General features: G+C 33.8%; 1 protein-coding gene across 4 annotated transcripts; it reads right to left on the reverse strand.

Moving 5' to 3' along the window:
- Window positions 1-1,502: 1,502 nt before the first annotated feature.
- LOC114731836 (GDSL esterase/lipase At5g45920) lies at window positions 1,503-7,623 on the reverse strand. 4 transcript variants are annotated; one of them, XM_028919083.1, is made up of 6 exons: window positions 7,259-7,623; window positions 6,861-7,109; window positions 4,520-4,587; window positions 4,228-4,392; window positions 3,984-4,067; window positions 2,009-2,089 (listed from the first exon to the last, which is right to left on the reverse strand). In XM_028919083.1, exons 1-5 carry the CDS (start codon window positions 7,355-7,357, stop codon window positions 3,989-3,991), a joined length of 660 nt encoding a protein of 219 aa, XP_028774916.1. In that variant the 5' UTR covers window positions 7,358-7,623; the 3' UTR covers window positions 2,009-2,089; window positions 3,984-3,988. The 4 variants fall into 4 exon arrangements, with proteins under 4 accessions (XP_028774914.1, XP_028774916.1, XP_028774915.1 ...); XM_028919082.1 differs by lacking the exon at window positions 2,009-2,089 and adding an exon at window positions 2,847-2,997; XM_028919081.1 differs by lacking the exon at window positions 3,984-4,067 and having other exon boundaries at window positions 1,503-2,089; window positions 7,259-7,613.
- Between the last annotated feature and the right edge of the window lie 6,626 nt (window positions 7,624-14,249).

Genomic DNA, 14,249 nt, shown 5'->3' on the forward strand with positions numbered 1-14,249 from the left:
ACCCTTTAATGTTACATAATATTTCATTTTAATTCCTTAGTTTGTAAAATATCTTTCTCATCGTTTAAACTTGACATCACGTGTTTCATTATTAAAAAGCATCATCTTTAAAATTTTAAATGTTGACAAATTACTTTTAAATACTGATATATTAAGTTTAATTTTTTCAAACACGAAAAAGGGAAAAAAATGGGTTGAAACTAAATTTAAAACTAATGTTGTTAAAGGTTATGTGACTAAGTTATCAAAGAATAAAACTAGAACATTATATAAAGTTAGAAGACTAAACAATGGCTTAAATATCTTGGTTCAATTATCTAATCATACTACTTTTAGTTTTTAGGGTTAAGGATAAAAAATACCTAGAAACTTTTACCAAAAGTTTACCTAACACTATGAACTTTCTTTAAGTTCAAATCCACCCATGAAAGTTTAAAAAGAAGTCAATAATACCAGCGCCGTTAACGTCTATTTTTTTAGTTGTGGGATCCATGATTTTTTTAATGAAATTACTAAAATACCCCCATTCAAAACAAAAAAAAAAGTTAAGGGTCAAAAATACCGAAAGTATAAGTTCATGGGTATTTTTTACCATAACTTTTTTTCATTTGGGGTATTTTGGTATTTTCATTTTTTAAAAAAATGGGTCCCACACCTTAAAAAACGGACGTTAACATCGCTAGTATTATTAACCTCTTTTTAAACTTTGATGGGTAGATTTGAATCCAAAAAAAATTCATGATGTTGGGTAAACTTTTAATATATTTTTATGAGTATTTTTGACCCTTAACCCTAGTTTTTAATATAAAAGTCACTTAACTAATTTGACAATATAAAGAAAATTAGTTAAGTTAATTATTTATATCAAATACTAGTTAATTTTCTTACAATATGCTTTTTAATTATGGCTACCTTAAAGAGAAACCCCCTTAATATGTGTAATCAATAAAGATACCTTGAAAAATGAATTATAAATTTGGAATACAAAAGGAATTGAGATCTTATGCTTAGAACCAAATCTAACTCCTGACTGGCTTTTATTTTAAGTATGAAAATGTTCAATAAGAATAAAATGTGGCACATGCTCAACAATTTTAGATTCACACTCGAATTTCCACAACACTAGATACACACATTTCTGTATCAATTATGTTTTCAGATCAGAATAAAAACTCTAGTCCAATGAGTTATATTTCTGTGCCTCATGCTCTCCTGGCAGTATCAGGATAGTACAGGACCAGATGATCAAAGATAAAATCAGAATGCCTAATCCATTCATTCAGTATTGAAAGGGATCCAAATCTTTAACCTTCAGTAAATTTTTATCATTCTTTTTCATTGAAATAACTCTAACTTTCCATTACATTCTCTGAAATCAACTTCCCAACCATAAGTGTTCTGCCCAGTAACTGTCCTTAGAATCCCAGTTCAATTCTACCAAGGAAAAAATTGTTCAAATAATGTCCAATATATAACATACATAAGAACTCAAAGAAGAAGGGGCACTGTAACATCTGTCTGAATTGCCAAATCTATATATTGACAGTTAAAAACATTACAAAATGGGGGCATAGTTTTATACACATATGGACAACAACAGAAACAAAACAAAGACCTAAAAATTAAAGGATAATACACAATCATACTGACAAAATATCTGTACGTAATTTCACATATCTCTCTTATCAAGCTGCTTGATAAAAATATGACCAGTATATAATTTTCAATGATAATATACAATTGTAGAGCTTTTTGTGAAAAGTCTCATACAACTATACCATATTGAAAACGTATATACTTGTCATATTCTAATCAAAAACCTAATAACAAAGATATGAAGAATCATCCCCAAGTCTGCTCCCAAAAACAGTCCACAAAAAATTCAAAACCGTTGTTTGTCATACGTTCACTGGTTATCCAAGCAGGTGAATACTACTGAAAGACCTTCATGGGGTCATTAGGGTCAATATCAGATATCAATGGAAGATCTACAGGCAAAGCTTCTACGCTCAATCCTTCATCTCTGAGCTTCCTGATTACTTCCTCAAAAACAACTTGGTTGCCACTTTGGGTGAGATGCAAACCATCACTGCATTTCAAGTTTATAAAAGAATACATGTCAATGTTAATATCAGTCTCAACAACGAATAGAATAGTCCAAAGTACTTTACTACCCAAAACCAGAACCACCTCCTAGCCTTTGTGTTTATTTCTTTGAAATTTCTAGTTCAACTTCATATGAGTCAAATTCAAATGGGGAACGGCACTACAATCCCAAAAGATTAATTTGATAATAGTTAGGTCCCAAAAAAATTTTGCTGAAAAATGAGTTGCAAATATTGTTTCAAACAGTTGCAAATACAGGAATTTCATATGCAAAGCGGGCATTTAAATCTTATAGGTTATTTCCAATGGTCTGCGACTGAAATTCTCATATTTGCAACTATCTTAATTGATATTGACAACTGATTTTTTAGCAAAATTTGTTGGAACCTAACTGTCATTGAATTGATCTTTTTGGACCTAATTGCCATTCCCCCACTTCAAATTCCAATAAAAAATTTACAATCAGCAAATAATTATTGAAGACAACTTTAGATGAGAAGCCTATTAACTTTACTTAAATCATTGGCTAGCAGCATTTAAATAGTACCAGTGCCAGTCTTGTCACCAAAATAAATAAATATAAAAATAAATAGTGCCAGTCTAAAGTTAACTTTCAACTATTCTTGGTTTCCTCAGCTTAATTTTCAGCCTGCGCTTTTTTTCCCCCTCCTTTTTTTTAAAATTTTAATTTGAGGTAAAAGCACTTAAGTGCATTGTCTAATAAAGGATGGACAAGCATCCCCAGCAATATCAAATACGATCCTATTAGAATGACGAAGAGAGACATAAGATTGTTGCCTAGTAGAACACGTGTGTAAAAAAATAAAAATAAAAAAAGGTTGGGCACATGTGTGTGGGTCCCACTTCGTCTCGCTTGTCTAGTAAATGCCCCTGCAATTAAAAGAAGGGACACGAAAAGGGAAAGCCAAAACCTTACACATCAGAACTCACTTTCACAAACTCAGTCAGGGGAAAAAAAAAAAAAGAAAAGAAAAGAAAAGAAAAAAGAACTCACTTTCACAAACACCTAGAGGAGAATTTGGATTCCATGCCCATCTTCTAATCTATACCATCTACCTTAACGTGGGATGGTTCAGATCCTATTTTATTCTTAATTTCCAATATTTCTCATTTTAACATATATATAATGTTAAATAAAGATAACTTTCTAACTGCTGATTTTTTAAAAATGCAGTTTCAACTTAAAAAGCTAAAAGGGAAAATTTAAATTTGGACAGTCCAAATCAATTTCAAAGATGAGCAAATCATTGAGCTAAGCTCTAAATCTGGACGCATACACAGTGGATTGTTAACACCATTCAAAATGAACTAAATAACCAAAATTTGCTAAAACGGCCATTACTTTTCTGTCTCAAAGTGAGAGGATCCAAAGGTGAGGAAGAGTCACTAAAACAGCCACTCTTTTTTTTTACAATATTTGCTCATCTTTTATCTTCAACCAAACCATTCCCAGAAAATAACTCACAAACTAAACAAAATCATTGCAGTGCATCTTATCTATTTACATGAGCTAAACATAGATCTAAACTTCAGTAGTAAAACCTCATAGGCGTAACATTTCAAACTCAGGGCAATTCAATTTACAGAGAACATAGAAACTAGTATGGACAAGATTCACAGAAAATATAGACATTAGTATGGACAACATGACAATGGAACTTAAGTGTTCATCTATAATTTTAGAATTCACGCCACGTATGATGCAACTGTCAAACACGAGCACTTCTTATCTGTAAAAGTATGCATGCTTCATAGATCCAGTCATTATTAATTAAATTTTAGGAAAAGCAGACTTGAATCCTCAAAAGTACCTTACAAGATACCATTGGAAAGAGTCATGTAAAGGAGTGGGATACCATTATCAAGATGGGACCACCAGGGTGGACCCCTCCCCTTCCCCATGTCTGTGTCTGGGTCTCCAAATTGATACTTTCAAATTTCTATTCAATTAGATGATCCAAATCCAGAGCAAAAGCATCAGACAGAGACAACCTCACATCATCTCATGTTTATTGGGACTGCCATTTAGAATGTTAACTCGATGTTCTACAATTGAAGAATGACCATATGATCTAAAAAATAAAATAATGTAATAAGAACCTTAAATATTCTTTTTTCCACTCAGGGAAGTGCTGCATTTTAGTCCAGAGGTCAATGACAGGTACTCCACATTCTCCAGCAATAGCAGTGCATGCTCTGGCATATTGGCCAGCAGCTTCATTTGTCCTCTCTGGAAGGCCCTGCTTATTCTCAACATAAGGATATCTGCAGCAAAGGATTTTACAAAATCTTCCACCATAAATAACCACCATTTTACCCATAAACATTATGCAAAGGGGAAAGAAATTTGTCAATATCAGTGAGGGCGACTAAAGGGACTAATGAACCATACCTTAAGCGTGCATCTTCATCAATTGGAGGAGGTGTTATGAGGAGCACGTGGGTATTAGGCCATTGCCTCTGCAATGCAAAAATAAAGCCATCAAATTTTAATTCTAAATAATTCTACAGACCTAGGGGGTGTTTGGATGGAAACAAAACTATGATTTTAAAAGTGATTTTACGGTATACAAAGTAAATATGTGGAGAGGTTTATCTCGATTTGCAGAAAAAGTGCTTCTAGAAAGCACTTTTGAACCTAGCCAAACACCCCTCTAATATATAGTAGTACTGAAATGGAGCCTTTGAATCACGAGGTTAGATTGGTTGAAAACACAAATTTAAACAACATATAGATTCCTTTGAGTCAGTCAGATACTGGAACTACAACAGAGTAATGTTTGATACAAGACTTGAAAGCCAAGCCTGTTCTATTGATATAACAGGCAAAAAGCATTCAGCATTACCAAAATACCCACCTTAACTTAGAAATTAACATATCGCAATTAAGATCCAGAGATATAATTAACAATATCTCTATAAGTTGAACTAGAAACAGAGCCTTTTGCATTAACAGTCATCTGATTTCATCTCAGAAAAACATAAGTGAGGATACTAATTAATTGTTGTAAGCAAACCTCAAGGAGTATGTCAAACCAAGAACATCACATGTTTAAACTCATCTAATTTTCTCTTCGTTTCTTCCCCTCACTAATTTTTGTGGGTGAACATAATCCATAATCATAAACTTCACATCAAAACAAAATAAACCATTGGATTAGTCAAGATTCATTGCGCCAGTGGGCTTCAGAAAGAGTAAATTGGCACATCTACATTCATGCATTTGAAAAGAGAATGACACTAAGGAATATGACAATATGTGGGGTATACAATCCATCTTTACACATATCACCTCTTTTTTTCTCTATCTTTATGTGAATAGTTTATACATATTCACACAAATAAATGTAGAGATCCACATTCCTAAAAAGGTTAATAAGCCTCCTCAAAAGGCCACAAGATTATAATAAGAATGCAAAAGCAATACCTAACTAGCCATCTGTAGTTCAACCCACGGTCCCTCTAAGAAGAGAGGCTTTACACCAAATGGTTGGTGGGGATTCAAGTGTGCAATATAAAGCATGGGATCAGTCTACTTTTCACAAGGTAATCATGATCAAGTGGCAAGCCCCGCCAACACAAACACTTACAGGCCACAACCACTGCATGCTTGAGGAATCATTCCCTGATGGGGCCCACTTCATAGCTCCCACAGCCATTTTTGACCAATCGAGCAAAGCAACATAAATCATAGAATACCCATCCCCACTAAGGCATAAATGATTAGTCCTTTTCGGATTTGCACTCTCCCAATTAAAAAACTGAGCCGATCAGTTGACTGAAAAATTGACAGCCAAATCAAGCAAAAGGAGTTCAGCACTAGGCAAGATTTTCTTTTCTCCGTTTGTTTCTTTTTTTTTTTTTTTTGGGGGGGGGGGGGTTGGATACACCAGTAAATAATAGACCATTAAGAATGCACTAGATAGTTGTACAACAACGTGAATTTTAACATTTGTGCCGTTTACTTTAGCAGGTGGGATCGATTTAGTGAATAACCATATTTTATTGCCAAATTCATCTCAGGGATTGATATTCTCTAACATTAGCAAAATATTTTTTGGTATTAAAGTTAGAAAAAACGAGATATATATTTATATATATAGAAAAAGAGAGATGTAGACACCAATAGACCCGGATCCTCTATTTCTCTTCTTATTGTCCCTTGAATAACTGGATGAGATCTATGACTGTCATAGAAATTGAATCAGACATCAAATAAGAGAATTTATCAAATAACAGTTTGAAAGGATGAGGTAATAAATATAAAAACAGAATAATAAATTAACTGTAAGATATATATATAGTTATATTACGATAATAATGTCTAAACTTTAAAGTTGGGACTTTTAATTAATAATAATTAATAAAAAGTCAAAGTGCAACCCAAGTAAACGCTAGGAAATAATTAGGTCACCCGTATACAGGGACCCAAATTTGAAATTGCAGCCGAATGCTTCAAAAATCCATTGGGATCAGATCATCAGACAAACCCCCTCTCGCTCTCTTTCCCAACCAAACTTTCGACTTTAAAGATTCTTAGGCATCCAAGTTCATCTTCTAGCGAATTTGCACTACATTACAATCTAGTATTAGCATTGCTGATGATAAGCATGCCATCAACTTGAACACCAAAGGACCAAAACCTGTGTCATTTAACAAAAACTGACCATTCCAGTTGCAACAGCTTCCAACTTTCTTATCCCAACGATATAAACGTGAGAGAGGAAGGTTACCTTGAAGAAGGAGACAATAGAGTAAAGGTTGTGCTTATATTCATGGAGAGGCACGTGCTGAAACGCTGAACATCTATCTGGAAGACTAGCGTCGTTAGCCCCAAAGAACACAGTCACAGCAATTGGTTCGCTTTCATTATCAATTCCATTTCTACCATCACCGTCTCGTTTCTCAGGGAAGACTCTGTCCAAAACCTTCAGTGCCCATCTCGTATTATACCCACTGTACCCTCTTAGCACCACATCGACCTGATCATTGGTCAAAACCCCAAGTGGAAAAAAAAAAAAAACAAGAAGAAGAAGAGCAAAATACATAGCGCAATGGATCAAAACCAGAACAGAGAAACAGAGCAAAGACGCAAAACAATCAAATAGTCTGTATTTGACTTGGCTGATACCGTGCGAGAGAAATGATTGGCGAGAGAAGCACCCCAACCTCCGATGCCAAAGGACTCCTCAGTTATGGAATCACCGAAAAGATAAATCTTTGGCCTCATCTTCAGGATTTCTTATATGGGTCTTGTTTTCAAGCTTATTTTATGGATCTTTCTCGAGCTTCTTAATGTAACACCCCACAGGGTCGGAATCAAAGAGATCCACGATTCGAAGTCACAGCTTCTTCTTCCTCTTCGGCGGTGAGACTATACTGTGTTCATTCATTGCTGCATAAATACAATAAAGCTGCTATTTTTTATTTTGTTGGTGGGAAAAGCTGCCATTTTTTAATGCACCCAATTGATCGGCCCCCCAAAAGGCGCATTCTGATGCAGATCAACAGAAACAGGTCTTTCTTCGACCCCATCCGGTAGTGCGTGGCGCAACTAGTTTTCAAGCTTTTTGTCTTTTTCTTTTTCCAACCAGAACATTGTTTGCAAGCATTTCAAGTGCACCTGCTATTTTGCAGCATTATCTTATTTTAAAAATGATTTGTAATTTCTCACCTGGTTGTTTACTTTAAGTTTAACATGCTAAATAAAATATCTCAATTAAATGCTTAATCACATATAGCTGAATGAAAAATATAGATAAGTAAGTTTTCTTCGAATTATTGTTCATATAATTTTTTTCTGAGCATCTTAGATATAATTGTTGTATTTAAAATATTTTTCTCTTAAGACATCTTTAATAGGAAAAATGAAAGTCTTTTATCGCTAAAGAGAATCTGAATTAAGCAAATAAAGTGCATTCATATTTAAAGAAATTATATGAAATTAACCAAGAGATTGAGTCACTTTCCTGCATATAAGTTTATATTTTTAATATAATTTAGATCCAACACCTTTTGTGATGAGGCCAGTGTGATGGAATGTACTCCTCCGGTCCTTAATATAAGACCTATTTAACTAATTTGATTAGATTAATAAAGTTAGATAAGTTAGTTAATTATAGGGAATGCGACACATTTTTTCTAAAATATCATAATCATCTTTCTTAATACCCCATCTTCTTCTTCTACTTAATTATAATTGAGGGAATATCCAGAGACGTAATTTAAAGAAAATTGATAAATATGAGAAATGTGTTTTATATTTAGAACCAAAACCAACTCAACAATTGGATTCTATATTAAATACTGGAGGAGTATAATAAGACTATTTTGGGAAATGATGGGTTGTCCACTTGATTCACTTGGCTAAATGCAACGATCTTAAGTGAAGTCTGGATTTTTTTTAAAGAGTTGTGAAGATGTGGTCCATTGTTGGCCAAACAGATATTGGCAATTTACGTTATTTATTTACATCGTTTAAATTAAATTCGGTCAATTGATTTTGTTTTTGGTTCGGTCTAAAATTATAGTGGGTAGAGCCCATGGTATCATGAATTATTCTTTTTTGGTACAATCACTGTTTTTTTTGTTAATTGTTATGCATGGGCATCTAGAACTTTTAAGTCCAAATATTTTCCTAATTGGATCCAGAGTTTCATTATAGGCCCACATTCTTAATTCAGCCCATATGTTTTCTAAATATATTTTGTAAAACAAAGGATAAGTTTTGATATCCCTTGTTAGTAACATTATTTTCAAGACTTGTATTGATATATAGCAACAATTTTCATTTTAAGCCTTGTTGTATTAATAAAGTTCACTAGCCTTCCATACTTACTTCATGACCTAATATTTTCAATTTAGATAAATAGTATTTGGAATCATATCTGATCTAACATAATTAGAAATGTCTATTTATTTGGAAAAAAAACTGACAGAAAATCTGATGAATTATTGTGAAATAATGGTTTAAATCAGACTAGGTCTCAGTACATTATGGTTTTTTCTAGCTTTTAGTATTTTTGCCCCTTCCCCCAATTTCTTTCTTTGTTTTTTAACTCACACCTTTCTTCTGTACACCAAAAGAGGAGAAAATACTATAGCAATTAGTCATTTGCCTTAAAAGATCAAGTGATATAATAAGATATGGAAGTTTTCACATTTAATTTTAAAGCGTTTTTATAATAAAGGTCGTAATTTTGCGTTTAGGCTTACTAACCTTTAGTTGTTCAACTTTACTTGATTTAAGTCCACCAAATTTATTTAGGTCTTTACCTGGAACTTATGAACCCAGGCTGTCGCGAATGCTCACTGGATAGTATATATTATAAATTTGTTGTATATATTTTTTTTTTATCTGTTTAGAGGCTCAAAAAAATTTATAAAACACAAAATTAGCTTTTATTTTATTTAATTTTTCATGCCATAATATGTCATGAATGGGTTTAATGATAATATAAATTGGGAACACGAGGCGGCAACTAATGGGTTTAGAATACGCCAATATTGGCTTTGAGGTATGGGCTCATATGGAAGAATATAGGTTTATAGATGATGAAGCAATAAGAGGTATATGGAGGAAGTGAAGAGCTTTGTGAATTGTCTTCTCTGATTATTTTTATTCCCTTCACTCCGTATTTCTCTTATATTTGGCTTTCCATTAAATCACCCTGTTCTTAAAACTAGTAGAAATATTGTCTTGAAGGATTTACTGCAAAGTGTATGAGAAAATAATCAAATGGAAGAGATACAAGAAAAGACTACTTATAACTTTAGAGTTTTAATCTTCTTGAGAAAATGATAAAAAAATATTTGTCAAATTCCAAAATAATAAATAAGTGATTTTGACATGTCAAACCATTACAACAGTAATTAGCAGCACTTGTCATTTTGAAATTTAACAAGTATTTTTTTAATCATTTTCTCTTTGATCTTTTTTTAGCCTTATAGTATATCTCACGTAAAAAGTTTTTGACACCTTTCTTTTTGCAAGAAAAAATTGGTCAATAATGGTTTTTAAAGACAGGAAGTTAACACGCAGTAGTTTTACAAAAGTTAGAAAGCAACTCAAAATGTTTTCCATCTTTGTTTTCTACTTATAAACGCGTTAATCATGTCGCTTAACATCTTCGTTTTCTTCTTCCTTTGGACCTGGTCAGGAAATCGCTTCCGTGGAAAAAATGAAGCTAAAAGACAAGGAAAGGAGTAGGTGAAGAAAAATCGAACTAAAGATGTTTTATGTATAATGACTTTGGAGGTTAAGTAATGTTTATTTGTATGTGAATAGACTTCTTCTTTTTCCCTTAGCGTTGCTTTATTTTGTAGATAATTATTACCAATTTTTTAATCTGTATTTTAACATGGAGACAACAAGAAACTGAAAGTACTAAGAGAAGAAACAATCAAACCAGTAAAAAGCACTTTGCATACATTTCTTGCACAGATACAGGTGTGAGATTTTACCTTTAGTTTTTTCTTCCCGCCCAGATTTTCCATTCATCTATAAATACAGCTATTTTCCATTCATCAAACCAGATTTAGCAGCCACAAATGAGGAATTTGCCATTGCGTTTAGTTCTTTGTCTCCAACTCTTTATCTTTCTCTCCCTTTCTTATTCCTTTGCTTTCCCATCCTGTCGTCCTGAACAAAGCTCAGCCTTGCTAGACTTCAAAAACTCATTTGCCATTCGAAAACCCCATCCTTCTTCTTCAACTTCTGAGTATTGTGATTATTATGAAACCATATCGTACGCCAAGACATCAACTTTGGAAAAATGGTACCAATTGTTGCTTATGGGATGGGATCACTTGCAATCCATTTGGTCATGTGATTGGCCTCAATCTTAATTGTAGTTGGCTTCACGGTAAACTCCTTCCCACCGGCAATTCTCTCTTCCAGTTTTCCCATCTCCAAAGGCTTGACCTTAGTGCCAATGACTTTCATGGGTCCCAAATATCATCTAATTTTTCACAACTCGAAAGTTTAACACACCTATCCTTGCATTACTGTAATTTTATTGGTGAAGTTCCACATCAGATTTTTCATCTTCACAAATTGGTTTAAATTAAACTCTTCGAGGATTTGAATAATCTCTTTCTTCAAGAGAAAACTTGGGAGAAACTCACAAGAAACGTAACTCATGTGAAGGTTCTTCGTCTGGTTGGTGTGGATATGTCATCAATAACTACGAGCCATCTATTCAAGAATCTTTCCTCTTCTATGGTCTCTCTTTGGCTTTCTAATGCTGGATTACAAGGGAAGTTGGATGGAAATATATTTTCATTTCCCCACATTCAATTCATAGATTTGAAATATAATCCAAATCTCAGAGGCTATCTTCCGAAGTCTAATTGAAGCAATTCCATTAGAATTTTGAATCTTTGTAACACGAATTTCACAGGAAAGTTGCCTCATTCCATTGGCCATATGAAATTATTAAATGTATTGGTTCTCTCATCATGCCAATTCGATGGAGAAATCTCACCATCCTTATGGAACCTTACACACCTTACTTATTTGGACATCTCCCACAATAATTTTTCCAGTCAAATCCCATCCCTCTCCGATCTTCAAAATCTCACTGATCTTGATTTATCTTCAAATAATTCTAGCCGCCAATTTCCAGACTCAATTTCAAAACTTGAAAATCTCCACCATCTAGATTTATCAACCAATGGCTTCCATAGAATAGTTCCTTCTTGTTTTCTCACCCCACCGTCTTTGAATTTTTTGCATTTATCTTCTAACCAATTCACTGGTTACATTAGTGAAATATCCTCTTTTTCAATAGAATTTCTTGATCTATCTAACAATAGGTTGTATGGCCTAATCCCAAAGTTAGCAACTATATTTCTATCTTACCAACAAAACCATCCTTTCAACAAGCAAACTTTAAGTTCTTACACAATTTTACCCAAGTTCTACATTTAAACAAGCTCTCTCAAGCATCACTTAAGTGAAGAGAACATCTAAATAGTGATCAAGCACTTAGAAGCATTAAGCAAGGGGTAAAATAAATGCATATATATCATTAATCACAAATGAGAGGAGGAATCAAGAATTTATCCATACAAAGGTTCAAAATAATCCTAGAATCAAACCTTTAGCCAAACATGTTTAGAACTCACATGAGAACATACATATATTTAGCACAAACATTGAACAAGAGGAAGGAAAAGGAGAATGGAGAAGAAAAACCAAGATGTGAACCCAAAACCTCTTCCAATCTTCAAATTCTGACTCAACCTCCATCAAAATCCTTGTCCTAGCACACCAAAGAGTTCCTAAGATGGCCCCAATAGTCCAGAATGCCCAACCATCACGTTTCTTCTTCCATTTAACCCTAATAGCGCATCAGTGATTGAAACACACAATAGCGGATTTTCTTCATTTGTTGTAGATTGACCGTGGCGAATCAACAATAATAGCCACAAATTTCCCCCCTCTCGAGCTGCATTTTCCTTGCCTTCACTGTAGCTATGGCTGTGACAAACCAATAGCGAATGTATTGAAAAATGAGAGTTTTCTGCATTAGTCTTTAGAGCTTTTCCATGCGTCGTTCCATCTAATCTGCTCTTCAAGTGTGTCCTACACAACTTGAAAACACTAGTCTCTATTCTCCTACTTAAAGGAGAAATATGTAAGTTCTAGACAACTCCAAATAATCACCGTTATCTCAACAGTGTTCCAAAAAGCTAAATTAAACACATTTTCCTTAATGGGTCTATTTCTATGCACAATTCAACTCTTAAAATAGGAAGTTAAGGAGGAAAATGTGATAAAAAGATATGAATTTCTTGGAGTTAACACCTATCTTCAAGAGATATATTTGTATCATAACCCAAATCTCTCAAGCTATCTTTTGGAGCCTAGTTGGAGCAATTCCATTAGAATTTTGAATCTTTGCAACACTAGTTTCACAGGAAAGTTGCCCTATTCCATTGGCCATTTAAAATCATTAACTAAATTGGTTCTCTCATCATGCCAATTCATTGGAGAAATTCCACCTTCCTTATGGAACCTTACACAGCTTACTGCTTTGGCACTCTCAAACAATAATTTTTCAGGTCAAATCTCATCATCACTTTCCAATCTTCAAAATCTCACTATTCTTGATTTGGGTTCAAATAATTTAGTGGCCAATTTCCGTATTCAATTTCATAGCTTCAAAATCTCCAGATTCTAGACTTGTCAAACAATGGCTTCCATGGAACAATTCCTTCTTGGCTCTTTAACATCTTTGAACTATTTGTTTTTATCTTCTAACCCATTCGCTGGTTATATCGGTGAAATATCTACTAATTTACTACTAGCGCTTGATGTGTCTAGTAATAAGTTGTATCGCCCAATTCCAAGGTCAATTTTCATCTTCAAAATCCTGCATTCTTGAACCTTTCTCACAACTTTCTCACCGAAAATGTGTTGGTGCACCACTTATTATGGAAAAACATGCATGTTCTTGACTTAAGTTCCAACTTCCTTCAAGGAGGGATTCTTTCCTCTATTTGCAATGTTAGCACACTTAGGGTTCTTAACTTGTCACATAATAACTTCACCAACACCATTCTACATTGTATTGTCAGCTTTAAACTTGCTCTATTTGTGTTGGATTTACAAATGAATAGCTTCTCTAGCATCATACTTGAATTGTTTGAAGTGGGAAAGAATCTAAGGACCCCAAATCTTAATGGCGACTTTTTGGAAGTGTCATTACCTCAATATTTGGTCAATTGCAAAAGGCTAAGAGCGTTAGATCTTTGCAACAATGGCATAAAGGATGTATTTTCCCATTGGCTGCAAGCTCTTGAAGAATTGCATGTACTTGTTCTTAGAGGGAATAAATTGCACGGTTTTTGTCCCTAATTTTAAGGACAACAGGGGCTAGGCCTTCCATATGTTAAGAGTACTTGGCCTATCCAACAACAACATGAAAGGTCCTCTACCTCCAGCATTCTTCAAATCTTTCAAATCTATGAGAAAATTAGATGGGAAAACTGGCTTGCATTATTTAAATAATAATAACTTCAGCCATATCTGTAAATATATTATCGGTAATTATCAGGATTCCACTGAGTTGACCTGGAAAGGATTGGACATTCATCTAGAAAAGCTCTTGACCCTT

The sequence above is a fragment of the Neltuma alba genome, unplaced genomic scaffold (genome assembly GCF_004799145.2).
Source record: "Neltuma alba isolate B1F8T4 unplaced genomic scaffold, ASM479914v2 tig00012848_pilon, whole genome shotgun sequence".
Taxonomy (NCBI): Eukaryota; Viridiplantae; Streptophyta; class Magnoliopsida; order Fabales; family Fabaceae; genus Neltuma; species Neltuma alba.